Source organism: Mercenaria mercenaria, chromosome 2 (assembly GCF_021730395.1).
Source record: "Mercenaria mercenaria strain notata chromosome 2, MADL_Memer_1, whole genome shotgun sequence".
In the NCBI taxonomy this organism is placed as follows: domain Eukaryota; kingdom Metazoa; phylum Mollusca; class Bivalvia; order Venerida; family Veneridae; genus Mercenaria; species Mercenaria mercenaria.
Window position 1 is genome coordinate 1516629 of NC_069362.1, and position 16181 is coordinate 1532809.

The 16181-nt window shown below is 35.9% G+C and overlaps 1 protein-coding gene across 7 annotated transcripts in view; it reads left to right on the forward strand.

Annotated features, from left to right (window-relative positions):
* The window catches only part of LOC123563085 (uncharacterized), a 77148-nt gene that overhangs the window by 18109 nt on the left and 42858 nt on the right, over nucleotides 1–16181 (forward strand). For 6 of the 7 annotated variants that reach the window (XR_008368070.1, XR_008368061.1, XR_008368071.1 and 3 more), the window contains 3 exons: nucleotides 2849–2949; nucleotides 12928–13043; nucleotides 15029–15148. Coding sequence is in view for 1 of the 7 variants with exons in the window: in XM_045355662.2 (XP_045211597.2) it covers nucleotides 4836–4991; nucleotides 7284–7350; nucleotides 7592–7708; nucleotides 8175–8277; nucleotides 8652–9108 (900 nt within the window). In the remaining 6 variants the exon portion in view is untranslated. Of the gene's footprint in view, nucleotides 1–2848; nucleotides 2950–4830; nucleotides 4992–7283; nucleotides 7351–7591; nucleotides 7709–8174; nucleotides 8278–8651; nucleotides 13044–15028; nucleotides 15149–16181 lie in introns of those variants that run through there. The other variant, XM_045355662.2, reaches the window with a different exon arrangement.

Sequence of the window (16181 nt, forward strand, 5' to 3'; positions counted from 1 at the left end):
AAATATACTATTGTTATTTATGTCGGTCAATAGCTATACATAGCTAATGTTGTCTGTATATTAACACCGACTTTAAATAAAATTTGTATCTTGTATCTTGTATCTTGAAACATCCAATTATTTGGACTATTTTGCACAAAAACCTGAAAAATGTGTTATGCGTCAAAATCTAGGACACGACTTTAATACTCTATAAATCTTTATCTCCATATTTTATGGTCAAAAGCACAATTGATTTGTCATTCATACACATGTAAGTGTCCAAAAACATAATTTTCATCTTGTAATCAAAAATAACAAAAAAGAGGTCATTGTTGCTAGTCAATATGGCATACAAGGCCCAGTTGTAGTCATATAAACAGATAAATAAGACCTGACATAGGGTCGATCCAGGTAAGTATGGACAGCTTTTACACTCCTGACAATTGCAATTCCAAAAGGGTCCCGATATCAAGTTTTATCCCAATTATGAACCGTGGATGATCTCCCTCGGCATTGACCATTATGTTAGTGCGTATTAAATGGTCGGAAAAATTGCAAAAAGATAGGAAAATTTGTTGCATGGTAAAACTAGGTAAGTATGGACAATAGAGAGAAAGAACGGACATGTTACAAAAACTACTGACAGCAGGGATTTTTTTAAGGCCGAATTCGGTTCTGCCCCATCCGAAATTCAGAAATTTGCTTATTTTCCCAATTCTGAGGCTGAAATTTCTCCAAAACATGCCAAAAAATACCAATTCTGCAGTAGTCTCATTTACAAGCTTGATTAGTTTTCGTTTTCATTCTTGTTCCTTATATTTAATTGAGTTAAAACTGTTCCTGTGTTAATCGAATTAATGTGCTGGTACTGAGTATTCGATTAAATCATGTGAACTGTTCTGTGTTCTGTATGCATCACCGTGATCACATTTAATCAGATTTATATAGTACCCATTTCATGATAAACACGTTCAAAGATGATTTACATATAGCAAACACAGCCACATAGGGCGCGAAATTCACCCTCTACTAGTACACATTCAGAGCGATCTGACCAGAGGAACAGAGTGAGATAAAGCCCCCAGAACAGATTAAGAGAACAGATTTAGATACAGGCCTGTCCAGCTAACTTAGCACAGCTCTTTGCAAACAGACAGTTTGGTTCTTTAACGTGCCAGTTGTATAGCACCGATTCACGCAAAGCCGTCTTTCCTGGGAAGAACCAGTACAGGCCTCCTAGTTAGGTGGGAGACACTCAAGAGCATCTCGGAATTTCCTGTCCCTGGACAGGGATTCGAACCCCGGACTTCTGGATTGACAGTCAAACGTGTTACCAATAGACCACTGGCCCACCTGTCAATGGGCCCCGGCCCCCAGGTTTGAATGGTAAATAATCCCTAGACAGTTATTATACAGCAGGCAAAGTATGGACAAATTTATCTTTTTTAAAAAAAAAATTTTTATTTTATTTATTTATTATTTCATTGACATGCAAACATGGCACTAAATGGCATTTAAACTTGTCTGCTTAGTTGTTAGTATAGTTTTTTTTAAGTAAGACCATCTACACCAGACCAATGTTTATGTAGTTGAAGAATTTATTTTTCTTCTTTTCTTTTGCTTTTCGAGTCGGAGTATTTGAGGCTGGAATGAAAGTTGCCTCAGTAATATTGTCAAGAGAATCACTCCTGAGTTGGGACTGGTACGAGCTAGATCCCAATGGGGAGATAACCATGCATCTGATTCCTATTCATATAAAGAAATGGATTGACAGCTAGATGCGGCCTGATACAAGTAAACAAGAACATATCTGACACATTTACTAAAGTTTATTGGTTTGTGTTCATAATATTTGTAGTTCTGTTTAGTGGAGAAAATTACCACAAAACTTAAAAGTATCTCTACGAATTATGTCTACTAAACATATAAGCTTGCTATCCTTGCATTTCCAGCAAAATTTATTAGCCATCCATACAATACTTATTTCATCTTCTTGTTTAACAGTTTCATATATGCACTCTCTCAGAACCATATTATATAAGTACTGACTGTCGATTATACTTGTCACAAATCATGTTCAATCAGAAGGTGGTCGAACACATATTCATGCTCATATATGTTCACTAAGATTAATTTTATCAGCATATATGTCTTTAACTGTCCCACAGCCATTTAACTCCGTCTCAGTAGGAAATCCTTGCTTTTCCACATTTTCACTGGCAAATGCTATAATTGGAAAAGAACAGAAAAGCAATTATCAGAAATTCAAACAATCAACTCATTTGTCCGTACTTTTTCGACACATAACAACAATATGGAAAGTACGGACGTTTCGTTTTTCTTGTTGCTTTTCTTTAAAAAATGTGTCAAACTTATATTTCAGGCATCATAATATCGGAAAGAATGAAAAAATATATTCAGAAAATGCTGTGTATACCTTTACTCGTAAAGTAAACAGAGCACGTTTAAATGTTACCGCATTTGATATTGACTACGTCAGAAAGGATTTGACATGATTGACTGGTTTCTTCTAGCAAAAAAACGCAAACTGGGAAAGGTCTTTTTAATCAAAAATGGTCTGGATTAACCCATGTGACATATGACCGTTGACTGAATTAATCCATACTTGCCCAGATGTCTGTTCTTGCCCGGATCAATCCTAACATTTTTAACATTTTGATGTCTACCGCCAGTATTGCATGGTTATGTCAGGGTTACAATGCAAATTAAAAATAAAATGTAAAATAATAAAAAATGAATGTTGAAGGTACAGTGAGCATGTGCACATCTAATATTTTGGACTAACCCAGTTGGGGCGTAACTAGTTCAACCGGTTGCATAATAAATTACTTTCGTTTCATTTCAGTTTTATATACTGTAGTGGATGGATCGTCAGGGGAGGGAACTAGAGTCACAGATTGAGACTAGGGCATAACTTGCCAGCAACAAAAAAAGAGAAAATTTTAGGTATCAAGAAATTAATGCTATGTTTCTTAAGAAAGCTTTGAAACTTAATTACTCACAGACTATATGAGCCGCGTCAAGCATAAACAGCCGTAATCGTTAAATTAATTGTTCCGAGTAATATGACGTCAAATGTTAGAAATGACGTAACAAAATGGCGGCGCCCGTATTTTCACATGACAGTTTGTAAACAGAAGAAAATTAAATTTCAAGAAATGGATACGTTCGAGGTAATATTTTATAGAATTATTTGTAATGATGACAGAGAAAATATTTTCAAATTGATTTACCCACATAACTTTTCAAAATATCAAGAGATCTACGTCTATAATCATTCAATATTCAAGCAAAGTTGAAGGTCAGGACCGGTCAAAATGCTTAGATTGTATAAATAATGGTGTTAGATTGCTTATTAACTTATGTCATTCTGGAATATAAGATAAGTGTTAAACACATCTCTACAAGGCAGATATGAATACTGATTTTTGTTTGCAAATGCTCATGCATAGATCTGTATTACGAAGATTCTATGCATAGGAACATATTTAGATTGAAAGCAATGCGGAAGCAAACATGAATATGTTGCCAATTAGATGCTTTAGAAATATTCAATAAAAATCATCCCGTTTATTTATGTTGCAACGACCTTGGATTGGTACGGATTTCGAAAAATTAAATCAACCTAATTTTTCATCGCTTAAATACTTATCGTCGCAGTGGCTGAGTGGTTAGAGTGTTTGACTACAGAGAAGAAATTTTCGAGTTCGAAACATCATCTAGTCTACTTTTTTTTCAACTTATTTTTTTCTTTCCTGTTTAGTATTTTTTCATTAAATATATTTCAATGGCATGCTTCAATTACGAAATGTTTTATTTTTCATTTGCACAGGAGCTAATTGATCTTCTGTCATGCTTTGGATTGACAGACCAAACTGACATTGGCCGTTCTGCAGCAACTTATGATACTGATACTGATATTGAGGAGGTGCAAGATGTTAGCATTGAATCCCGTCTTCAAAGATATTACACAGCTACCCCGCTTGCAGAGGATTACGGTAATGAATCAGAAACTCAAGTTAATGAAGACACTAATGTAAATAGTGAAGATCCACAGTGTGATATTAACAATGTGAAAACCATTTATGACAGTGGATGCAAATGTACAAAAAACTGCTTCAGTAATTTTACTTTTTCCCAGATTGAATCAAACATTCTTAATGTAAGGGAAATGACAAAAAGTGAAAAGGAAATGCTAATTATGGGCACTCTCAAGAGGATAATCTCTGATGCTAGATGTAAGGGAAATCGTAAACGTTCACGATATGAATATGTGTTTGAGGGTGTAACAGTGTGCCATGAAATATTTCTAGTGGTGTTTGATATTAAAGACAGACAACTGAGAAACATTAAACATCACATGGAAGAACATGGTGCTCAGCCATGTGTTCACGGCCACAGCGGTAGACGTGCCCCCAACGCATTTCCTCCTGAAGTAATTAGGGACGCAGTGCAATATATACTGAGCTACGCAAACGAAGAGGGACTCCCTCAGCCTGCGGCACCAAGAGGGCGAGGCCCCAATTCACTTACCATCCTCGGACACAAAGCAGTCCGTACACAGCGAGTATGTAAAACGTTGTATGGAAGCTGAAAAGAGGTATGTTGGTTTAACAACGTTTAAAGACATATGGAAAAATTGTTTGCCACATATAAAAATAGCCTCTCCAAAGGAAGATGTGTGCAAAGTCTGCGAGGACTGTAAGCAGGATATCAAGCTTGCCATGAGCGAAAATGACAAAATACTTGCAACACAGAAGTACCACAATCATGTACTGTAAGCCAGGAAAGAAAGGGAACTATACGTAGAATGCGTGGAAAGGTCAACAGCAATGTTTGTTAACCGGGCACAACAAGACCAGGCTGCAGGAGATGGATTTTTGACAGACGACGTACATTACACGTTCGACTTTAGTCAGTATGTCAAGTTGCCTCACCATGCGCAAGAAAAGGGACCAACATTCTTCATTCAACCAAGAAGAGTGCAGGTATTACGAATAAATTAATTATACTTTTGCTTTGTTTCTGTAATGGAAATAATGGTAGTATATTCATACAAAAAAAATTCATAATATTTTTTCACAATCAACATTATTAAGATAGTAACATTATATCCTTTCAAATTCGTTCTCAAATTTCATATTTTTATGCCATATTTCGAAGAAGAGTGGCTATTTTTTGTTACTCATTGTAAGTCGATCTGTCTGCCGGTATGTCGGTAGGTGAAAAAAATTGGTTTCCGTCCAATTTCGAGTGAATGCTTGGTCTCACAATGATCATACTTCATAGGATAAGTTTTTTTTCTAGGGTCATTAGGTCAATCACCGTGACCTTGAGAATGAAAACGGTTTCTGTTAAATAACTTTAGACATTTTTCAGGTTACAACATATAAAATAACGACATGCTATTATATGCGTGTATGTGAGGTGTGTGTGTTTGGGGTTGGGGTCGGGGACGGGGAGGGGTGTATAGAAACAGCACTTGTTTTTTTTAGCTCACCTGTCACATAGTGACAAGGTGAGCTTTTGTGATCACGCAGCGTCCGTCGTCCGTCCGTCCGTAAACTTTAGCTTGTGACCACTCTAGAGGTCACATTTTTTGTGGGATCTTTATGAAAGTTGGTCAGAATGTTCATCTTGATGATATCTAGGTCAAGTTCGAAACTGGGTCACGTGCCATCAAAAACTAGGTCAGTAGGTCTAAAAATAGAAAAACCTTGTGACCTCTCTAGAGGCCATACATTTCACAAGATCTTCATGAAAATTGGTCAGAATGTTCATCTTGATGATATCTAGGTCAAGTTCGAAACTGGGTCACGTGTAGTCAAAAACTAGGTCAGTAGGTCTAAAAATAGAAAAACCTTGTGACCTCTCTAGAGGCCATATATTTAATAAGATCTTCATGAAAATTGGTCAGAACTTTCACCTTGATGATATCTAGGTCAAGTTCGAAAGTGGGTCACGTGCCATCAAAAACTAGGTCAGTAGGTCAAATAATAGAAAAACCTTGTGACCTCTCTAAAGGCCATATTTTTCATGGGATCTGTATGAAAGTTGGTCAGAATGTTCATCTTGATGATATCTAGGTCAGGTTCGAAACTGGGTCACGTGCGATCAAAAACTAGGTCAGTAGGTCTAAAAATAGAAAAACCTTGTGACCTCTCTAGACGCCATATATTTCATGAGATCTTCGTGAAAATTGGTCAGAATGTTCGCCTTGATGATATCTAGGTCAAGTTCGAAAGTGGGTAAAGTGCCATCAAAAACTAGGTCAGTAGGTCAAATAATAGAAAAACCTTGTGACCTCTCTAGAGGCCATATTTTTCATGGGATCTGTATGAAAGTTAGTCTGAATGTTCATCTTGATGATATCTAGGTCAAGTTTGAAAGTGGGTCACGTGCCTTCAAAAACATGGTCAGTAGGTCAAATAATAGAAAAACCTTGTGACCTCTCTAGAGGCCATACTTTTGAATGGATCTCCGTAAAAATTGGTCAGAATGTTCGTCTTGATGATATCTAGGTCAGGTTTGAAAGTGGGTCACGTGCCTTCAAAAAGTAGGTCAGTAGGTCAAATAATAAAAAAACGTTGTGACCTCTCTAGAGGCCATACTTTTCATGGGATCTGTATGAAAGTTGGTCTGAATGTTCATCTTGATGATATCTAGGTCAAGTTTGAAACTGGGTCAACTGCGATCAAAAACTAGGTCAGTAGGTCTAAAATTAGAAAAATCTTTTGACCTCTCTAGAGGCCATATTTTTCAATGGATCTTCATGAAAATTGATCTGAGTGTTCACCTTGATGATATCTAGGTCAGTTTCGAAACTGGGTCTTGTGCGGTCAAAAACTAGGCCAGTAGGTATAAAAATAGAAAAACCTTGTGACCTCTCTAGAGGCCATATTTTTCATGAGATCTTCATGAAAATTAGTGAGAATGTTCACCTTGTTGATATCTAGGTAAAGTTCAAAACAGGCTCATGTACCTTCGAAAACTAGGTCAATAGGTCAAATAATAGAAAAACCTTGTGACCTCTCTAGAGACCATATTTTTCAATGGATCTTCATGAAAATTGGTCAGAATTTTTATCTTTATAATATCTAGGTCAAGTTCAAAACTGGGTCACATGAGCTCAAAAACTAGGTCACTATGTCAAATAATAGAAAAAACGACGTCATACTCAAAACTGGGTCATGTGGGAAGAGGTGAGCGATTCAGGACCATCATGGTCCTCTTGTTTAGTCATGTGACCATGTAATATCCAGCACTTTATCTGTCTTCAGATATTTGGTTTCCGGGTTGATGGCTATAAGCAGTACAACTATCTCATCGACGAGGACCAAACCATTGGTAAATCAGTTCATTATCTTTTTATCATTTTGGCACGGCATTTTGTTAAACTTAGGAAAAATTACCCATTAAAATGCAAACGTTCACGTTGATCGAATTATACTGCATGTCTGTAATTATAGTTAATTGTGTTAAGATTCTTGATGGTTGTGTTAAAAACATAACGGATATTACATAATTTTGAAAATCGTGCAGCAAAATATTTCTCATATTAATAACAGTTTTTCTTAACTTTTCTCAGGAAAAGATGGCCAGAATGTACACGAACCGGATTCTGTTATATCAATGATTGATCACACCTTCCACACGTTCGGTACTGGAGAGACGGAATGTGGTATTCATGCTGATAATTGTTTCGGTAAGTATTTTCGTTGACTAGCATAACGTTTCGTGTAGTTAATATCCTGTTTTTATAATTTCATTCTGTATGAAAGCTGCTGCTGACGGTCACAAAAGGCCCTTGACATATCGTAGCTTAAGTAAAGATTAATTCTTGTGTTACATTGTTACAGTTCTATGTCTGTCCAGTTTCAAGAATATATGAGCCGCGCCATGAGAAAACCAACATATATATATGATGCACCATACTAACGGATGTGATGTAATTATTAGTTTGTTTGTGTGTTCAGAAAAAGAAAAAAATATCTTAAGTCGAAACATATGAACGATGTGTGATATGTACGACATAAAAAATGTACATGTATACCGTATTAAATTTGAAAGTAAACGGCGATTACATCTTGAAGTTTGTGTTTTATTTGAGCTAGTTTATTTCTGACTATGATATGTATTATAAATAACGTTTATGTACAACTGTTTACCAGGTCAGAACAAGAACAGATACGTGCTGGCGTACTTATCATGGCGCACGATGACTGGGCGGCACAGAACAATCAGATATATGATGCAGTTACCAGGACACACAAGGTTGTCATAATTAATTATTCAGTGCAACAGTTCCAAATCGTTAAACACTTCTATTTGTATTTGGGAATCATTTGAACTAAATCCAGTTTTCAGTTAAAGACTAAAAGATTAAAGATTTCGATCCATACCAGCAAATGCACGTTGTGAAATGTAAAAAAAAACAAACAAAAAAAACGACAATGCGTAGTTGAGTATAGTAACATTGCTTTAAATTCTGACACACATTTTCAATGTGATTTTAGACCTATGAAGATTGCAAGTGATAATGTTACTGGTATTTAACTTTATACATTAACATCAAAACACTAATTAGTTATCTACATGATCAATCATAACCATACAGCGTGATACGTCTTCATATTCTTACTGTGCAGGTGCCTGATCGACGCCGGGTTTGGGACTATTAAGAAGTTGTATCGGCGTTCAAACTGTGACACACTCCAGCACGTGGTAGATGTTGTACACAAGTCGGCATACAGTAATGTACCGGTTACATACGACGAGAATGGGTGGGAGTGGAGAGACTGGAAGATGTTCCTCGGTGATAGGTTCAAAAAAGTGCCAAACATTTCCAAATATTATCACTTCCGCTTCACATCAAGCGAACCCGGGGTAGTGTACATGAAGGTAGCCGCAGACGACACCGAGGAAATCCGATTTGTCATTTGCAAGATGAACTATTTACGAATGGACACCTATGATCTTCCGTCAGTTATTAGGCCAGCAGGACTTAGCAAGGAACGTCAGACGTATCTATACCGCCACGTCAGGCCGCTGGTGAGACGTCCGTTTCAGGACGTTCTTTGTCCGCCCCCTGCGTCGGACGATTGACAGTCACATGTGTAGTGTAACATGTAGATATTACAAATTTATCCTGAAATGCCACTTAAAGATAAATGACATTAGAAAACAGGAAATATGTTATTACTTATTTATTAACATCAATTGAAGTGACTAATCAATGAAATAATTTCGTTACAAAATGTGTAGTTTACTTTCGCTCAAGCCCCACATAGAATTTACTGGTAGTGTATACTCCATATCAGCGCACTGCAGTATGTGTAACTAATATTATTATATGTGTACATCGATGCTGCTAAGATAAGAAAATTGAAGGATTGCTTTATTTTCTGTCATCATGTTTTTTGTACGTCGACGTTTTTGACGTTACTTGACGTTCGTCTGGTAGAGTGGGTTACGATTTTGTATTTTTACGCAGCTATAGTCCATTTCAACCTATAGAAATATATACATTGCAAGAAAGTTTAAAAAACGTACTAACATATGATGAAATAAACTGAAAAAGTGAAAAAATTACGATAACGGCTGTTTATGCTTGACGCGGCTTATATGTTGTGGAAACATATGAGAATTAGTTGTTTTTGCTAATTTTTGCACTGAAAATTGAATAGTGCTTGTAACTCTTCACTCAATGTAAATTGTCTTAATTATAAATATCAATATCTAATGGCTGTTAAATGCATATTCCTCCATGGTGTATACTGATAAAGACATAGTGAAAGTTTTTGTTGCCTTGTCGGCCCAGGTTTGATTCCTGACTCTGGCATTTTTCTTTCTTGATTTGGCATTTATAAGATGGTTTAGAAATGAAAATTCATATTCTGATGTTCATGTTCACGTTTAAAGAAAGGTCATTTTCAGCTAAATCTGGAGGTCAGTGCCTTTAGCTGTACGAATTCACCCATGGTGATACTTATCAAGAAGGTAGGAAAGTTTTTATTGCTGAGGCAGTCCAGGTAAAATAGTTTAGAAACAAAAACTCATGTCATTGTGTTCATTATGTGACCAAACTGCAGTTTTAAAGAACTTAAGTTCACTTTTAGTCATTTTTAGCTCACCTGTCACAAAGTGACAAGGTGAGCTTTTGTGATCGCGCGGTGTCCGTCGTCCGTCGTCCGTCCGTTCGTCCGTCCGTGCGTGCGTCCGTAAACTTTTGCTTGTGACCACTCTAGAGGTCACATTTTTCATGGGATCTTTATGAAAGTTGGTCAGAATGTTCATCTTGATGATATCTAGGTCAAGTTCGAAACTGGGTCACGTGCCGTCAAAAACTAGGTCAGTAGGTCTAAAAATAGAAAAACCTTGTGACCTCTCTAGAGGCCATAATTTTGAAAGGATCTTCATGAAAATTGGTCAGAATGTTCATCTTGATGATATCTAGGTGAAGTTGGAAACTGGGTCACGTGCGGTCAAAAACTAGGTCAGTAGGTCTAAAAATAGAAAAACCTTGTGACCTCTCTAGAGGCCATATATTTTACAAGATCTTCATGAAAGTTGGTCAAAACGTTCACCTTGATGATATCTAGGTCAAGTTCGAAACTGGGTCACGTGCCATCAAAAACTAGGTCAGTAGGTCAAATAATAGAAAAACCTTGTGACCTCTCTAAAGGCCATATTTTTCATGGGATCTGTATGAAAGTTGGTCTGAATGTTCATCTTGATGATATCTAGGTCAAGTTCCAAACTGGGTCACGTGCCATCAAAAACTAGGTCAGTAGGTCTAAAAATAGAAAAACCTTGTGACCTTTCTAGAGGCCATATATTTCACAAGATCTTCATGAAAATTGGTCAGAACGTTCACCTTGATGATATCTAGGTCAAGTTCGAAACTGGGTCACGTACCTTCAAAAACTAGGTCAGTAGGTCAAATAATAGAAAAACCTTGTGACCTCTCTAAAGGCCATATTTTTCATGGGATCTGTGTGAAAGTTGGTCTGAATGTTCATCTTGATGATATCTAGGTCAAGTTCGAAACTGGGTCACGTGCCGTCAAAAACTAGGTCATTAGGTCTAAAAATAGAAAAACCTTGTGACCTCTCTAGAGGCCATATATTTAACGAAATCTTCATGAAAATTTGTCAGAATGTTCACCTTGATGATATCTAGGTCAAGTTCAAAAGTGGGTCACGTGCCGTCAAAAACTAGGTCAGTAGGTCTAAAAATAGAAAAACCTTGTGACCTCTCTAGAGGCCATATATTTTACAAGATCTTCATGAAAGTTGGTCAGAACGTTCACCTTGATGATATCTAGGTCAAGTTTGAAACTGGGTCACGTGCCATCAAAAACTAGGTCAGTAGGTCAAATAATAGAAAAACCTTGTGACCTCTCTAAAGGCCATATTTTTCATGGGATCTGTATGAAAGTTGGTCTGAATGTTCATCTTGATGATATCTAGGTCAAGTTCGAAACTGGGTCACGTGCCATCAAAAACTAGGTCAGTAGGTCTAAAAATAGAAAAACCTTGTGACCTCTCTAGAGGCCATATATTTCACAAGATCTTCATGAAAATTGGTCAGAACGTTCATCTTGATGATATCTAGGTCAAGTTCGAAACTGGGTCACGTACCTTCAAAAACTAGGTCAGTAGGTCAAATAATAGAAAAACCTTGTGACGTCTCTAAAGGCCATATTTTTCGTGGGATCTGTGTGAAAGTTGGTCTGAATGTTCATCTTGATGATATCTAGGTCAAGTTTGAAACTGGGTCACGTGCGGTCAAAAACTAGGTCAGTAGGTCTAAAAATAGAAAAACCTTGTGACCTCTCTAGAGGCCATATATTTCATGAAATCTTCATGAAAATTTGTCAGAATGTTCACCTTGATGATATCTAGGTCAAGTTCAAAAGTGGGTCACGTGCCATCAAAAACTAGGTCAGTAGGTCAAATAATAGAAAAACCTTGTGACCTCTCTAAAGGCCATATTTTTCAATGGATCTTCATGAAAGTTGGTCTGAATGTTCATCTTGATGATATCTAGGTCACATTCGAAACAGGGTCATGTGCGGTCAAAAACTAGGTCAGTAGGTCTAAAAATAGAAAAACCTTGTGACCTCTCTAGAGGCCATACTTGTGAATGGATCTCCATAAAAATTGGTCAGAATGTTGACCTTGATGATATCTAAGTCAAGTTCGAAAGTGGGTCACGTGCCATCAAAAAGTAGGTCAGTAGGTCAAATAATGAAAAAACGTTGTGACCTCTCTAGAGGCCATATTTTTCATGGGATCTGTATGAAAGTTGGTCTGAATGTTAATCTTGACGATATCTAGGTCAGGTTTGAAACTGGGTCAACTGCGATCAAAAACTAGGTCAGTAGGTCTTGAAATAGAAAAACCTTGTGACCTCTCCAGAGGCCATACCCTTGAATGGATCTTCATGAAATTGGTCAGAATGTTCACCTTGATGATATCTAGGTCAAGTTTGAAACTGGGGCACGTGCCTTAAAAAACTAGGTCAATAGGTCAAATAATAGAAAAACCTTGTGACCTCTCTAGAGACCATATTTTTCAATGGATCTTCATGAAAATTGGTCAGAATTTTTATCTTTATAATATCTAGGTCAAGTTCAAAACTGGGTCACATGAGCTCAAAAACTAGGTCACTATGTCAAATAATAGAAAAAACGACGTCATACTCAAAACTGGATCATGTGGGAAGAGGTGAGCGATTCAGGACCATCATGGTCCTCTTGTTTTAAAAGATAAAGCAAATTTTACAATTGAAGGGAGGTAACTCAATTTTTAAAAAAGACACTAAAATCTCTGCTTCGTTCTATTGTGGTATATGTGTATCTAATATGGTATTTTGTATCATGTATCTTTCTAAACATTTTGAAAACTGTCTCTTTTTTAGTGTGATGTAAAAGTAAGCAGAATGACTAGAGACCAGTAACTTCAGAATTGAAGAGATGCAGGTCTTTGTTCTACATGGTGAAAGAGGGAATTATAGTGGATATTTGGATTTATCAGGTAGATCATTGATACATGTCATGATGTGCCCATGTTTAAGAGGTTTAAATCCATTGGAATGCAGCATGTATCAAAATAGCATTGGATCAAGAGCACTTCCTTTTTGAGCCCCTCTTGATGTAGTTAATTTTCAGGCTCCTTTCCACATTCATGTACTACAACCCTTTGTGTTCTCTACAGCAATTAAAAAGTTTTTATAGCTACATGTACTTGAATGATTTTACCGTTGTCGTATAACCCCAGACTTATTGAAGGCATTTTTTAAATTAAGTATATATAATGTAGTGTCACACAGCGCTTATTATCAGTATTATACACTCAAGTGCTGTCCAACTGATATAGGGAATTTTTAATAATATGTCAGGGCTCCAGATAAGATGCGTATTAGCACATTGAAATAATGCATATACACATATCTGATAATTTTCAAGCGTTTAAAAACAGAAGCACAATGACTTTTTACTAGCGTAAATAACAACTAATTTGTCTGAATGCTTTAATGTGTCAGTCTACCTAATATTCCCATCATCAAGGTGTTTCCATTAACATAGAAGTATGGTACTGCATTGATACAGTAGTATATTTTAAAGTGGGGTTGGTTAAAATTATCAACTTTTCGTGTGGTGAAAACAACAAAATGTCATCTTTAAAGAATTTAAGTGAACAAGCACGACGCATGTTTTAAACCAACAGAAAGTGATCCCTAAAACATCGTTGAAATTATTGGATTGAGGAATTAGTGTATCACCAAAGCATGTGTCTGTTTCCGAGAAAACCCTGGCGGTTTGGAATAAGCTCTACAAATTAAATTAAAATGTGCATTTTGCATTTAGTACAAAATGAACAAGAACTGTCTGATGACAGCATGCTCGACTATTCAAAGGCTTGTCAATAAATTGGATTATATAATAGTACTGCTACAACTGTGTCACATTAAGAGTCAAAATTATAAAACCTGCTGTAATTTGAAAGTACTTACAATGGCAGAAATTTGTATGCAGTATTTACACATTAAGTGCATAGTTCTGTTGAAATACAAGTCCAAGATATGCAACCTTATACACTGACCCTTGACATAGCTTTGATGTCTCAATCCAATAGTTCCTAATACTTAGAAAGATTTCAAGTTGCATGCAAAGCCTCAATATGAACTAAGTGGTTTTATTCTGTTAAAATGAAATTCAGCATTATTGGCTCAGTGACTGTATGCAATGACCTCAAGGCATGTGTGAAGTTTCGGTACAATAGTCCCCAAGTATTTACAAAGGCAGAGAATTGTACTTTATATTAACACATGAGTTTTCTGTGTATAAAAAGGCACATAATTTAGTTAAAATACAAGTTAGACTTCTAGGAACTGGACCTGTGACTGTATTAACTGACCCTAAAGACATGTGTGAAATTTGAATCCAATGTATCAATGCATTGCAGAGATAGTTATCATTATGAATAATTTTAATCCAATTTCTAAGTTAAAAAGGGGCACAACTCTGAAAATATTGTTGATATAGTAATGTCCCTTGTCTTACATGTGCACACTGTCACTATATGCAAGTATTCCAAGTTTCAGTTGAATATCTTTGATAGATTCAAGATATTTGACATTATAGAAAAATTTAACCGACGGCAGGGTGAGTAGTATAGCTCTCCATATTCTCCGAATAGTTAAGCAAAAAATAGGTTTCCTTAGTCTGGCTCTAGTAATGTTCAAAAGTCCACTATAAATAGGCAAAAACTTGACTGCTGAATTAAAAATTAACTGCAAAGAAACATAAACATTATATACACAATACATATGTAACAAAATTGATATCTGGAATTACTCCTAGTCAATTTCAGATTGTACTATTTTACTCATTTACAAGAATTATGATGAGTAAATACTCATTGGCCAGCCCTGATCTTTGTTATAACATTTTAAATGTGTATCTATAGAACTTTTCTGGATTTACTTGATATTTAAAAAAAAGTCTCTTCTTTTGTAGTGAAACCTGTGAAGTGTTAGTGAAGCAGAATAGTTACAGATCATAAGAGATGCAGGTCTTTGTTCAGCATGGTGTATATGGAAAACATAGTGGATGGCCCGCATAGAAAACATTTAACGAGTAAACAGATTATTCCTATTTAGAACCATTTTCATCTAATCCAGCTGCTTGGTTATAGAAGAACTGAATACATACATTAAGGTAGTGGACCTGTAATAATAATGTTTAAAAAATTGCATTAACTTGATACAGTCTTAAAGTTAACATTACTTTTACTACTTTTACTGTGTCATTTTTTTTTAATTTGCATAATTTATGATATTTCCTCAAGCTCAAGTAGAGACAGATTTCAAAGTGATAACCACTGTACAAAATATTCGCAGAGAATTCATTACACCAATAATTTTGATAAAAGAAACCTAGAAGTATTGGTAAACAATTATAAAACGCAACATAAAACTTTTGAGAACACTTTTTTTTAGGCAGCCTTAAGTAAAAGCTTTTAATCTGACAGAACTTTAGCTCCAACACTGAAAACTTACAGCCGAGTCCTGTGAGACTGTTTTAAATTTTGCTGTCTACAGTCAAAAATAGCCATTGGGCAGAAGTAAAACCTGCCTACATTTCTTCCACAATATGTAAACTGAAGAGTAAAAGAGTAAAAGCAAAATAAAGAACTTGTTACTGCATGTAGCTCAGTATTTTCAAAGATGTCTAACCCTGCACCCTTCCTTCTGAGAAGTAAGACTCACTTTAAACAGCAAGAAATTGCTTATCAAATGAAAATTTCCGCTTTTGTACAATCAATCAGTAATAAGTCTTGAAAAAACAGTTTAACTTACTAGAAAAAAGAAATAATAGGAAAAAAAGTTTGGTCCTAGTGCGGCTTCAACCTGAACCCTCCTGAAAAATTAGTCAAAGTAGGTTTATGGTAGGAATTATTGATAAATACACTTCAAAAGGAGGTACACTATTATGGGTCCATGACCTTAAGTTGTTTTCTTTTTAAACAAAACAAATTTAAAATTGAAGGGAGGTTACTCAATTTTTAAAAAGAACACTTAAAAGCCCTTAGTGAATGGAATTTGAAATTAAGGAATTAGTTTCAAGCATGGTTAAAGTGATGTAAAAATTTTAAGATAAAAAATTTAAG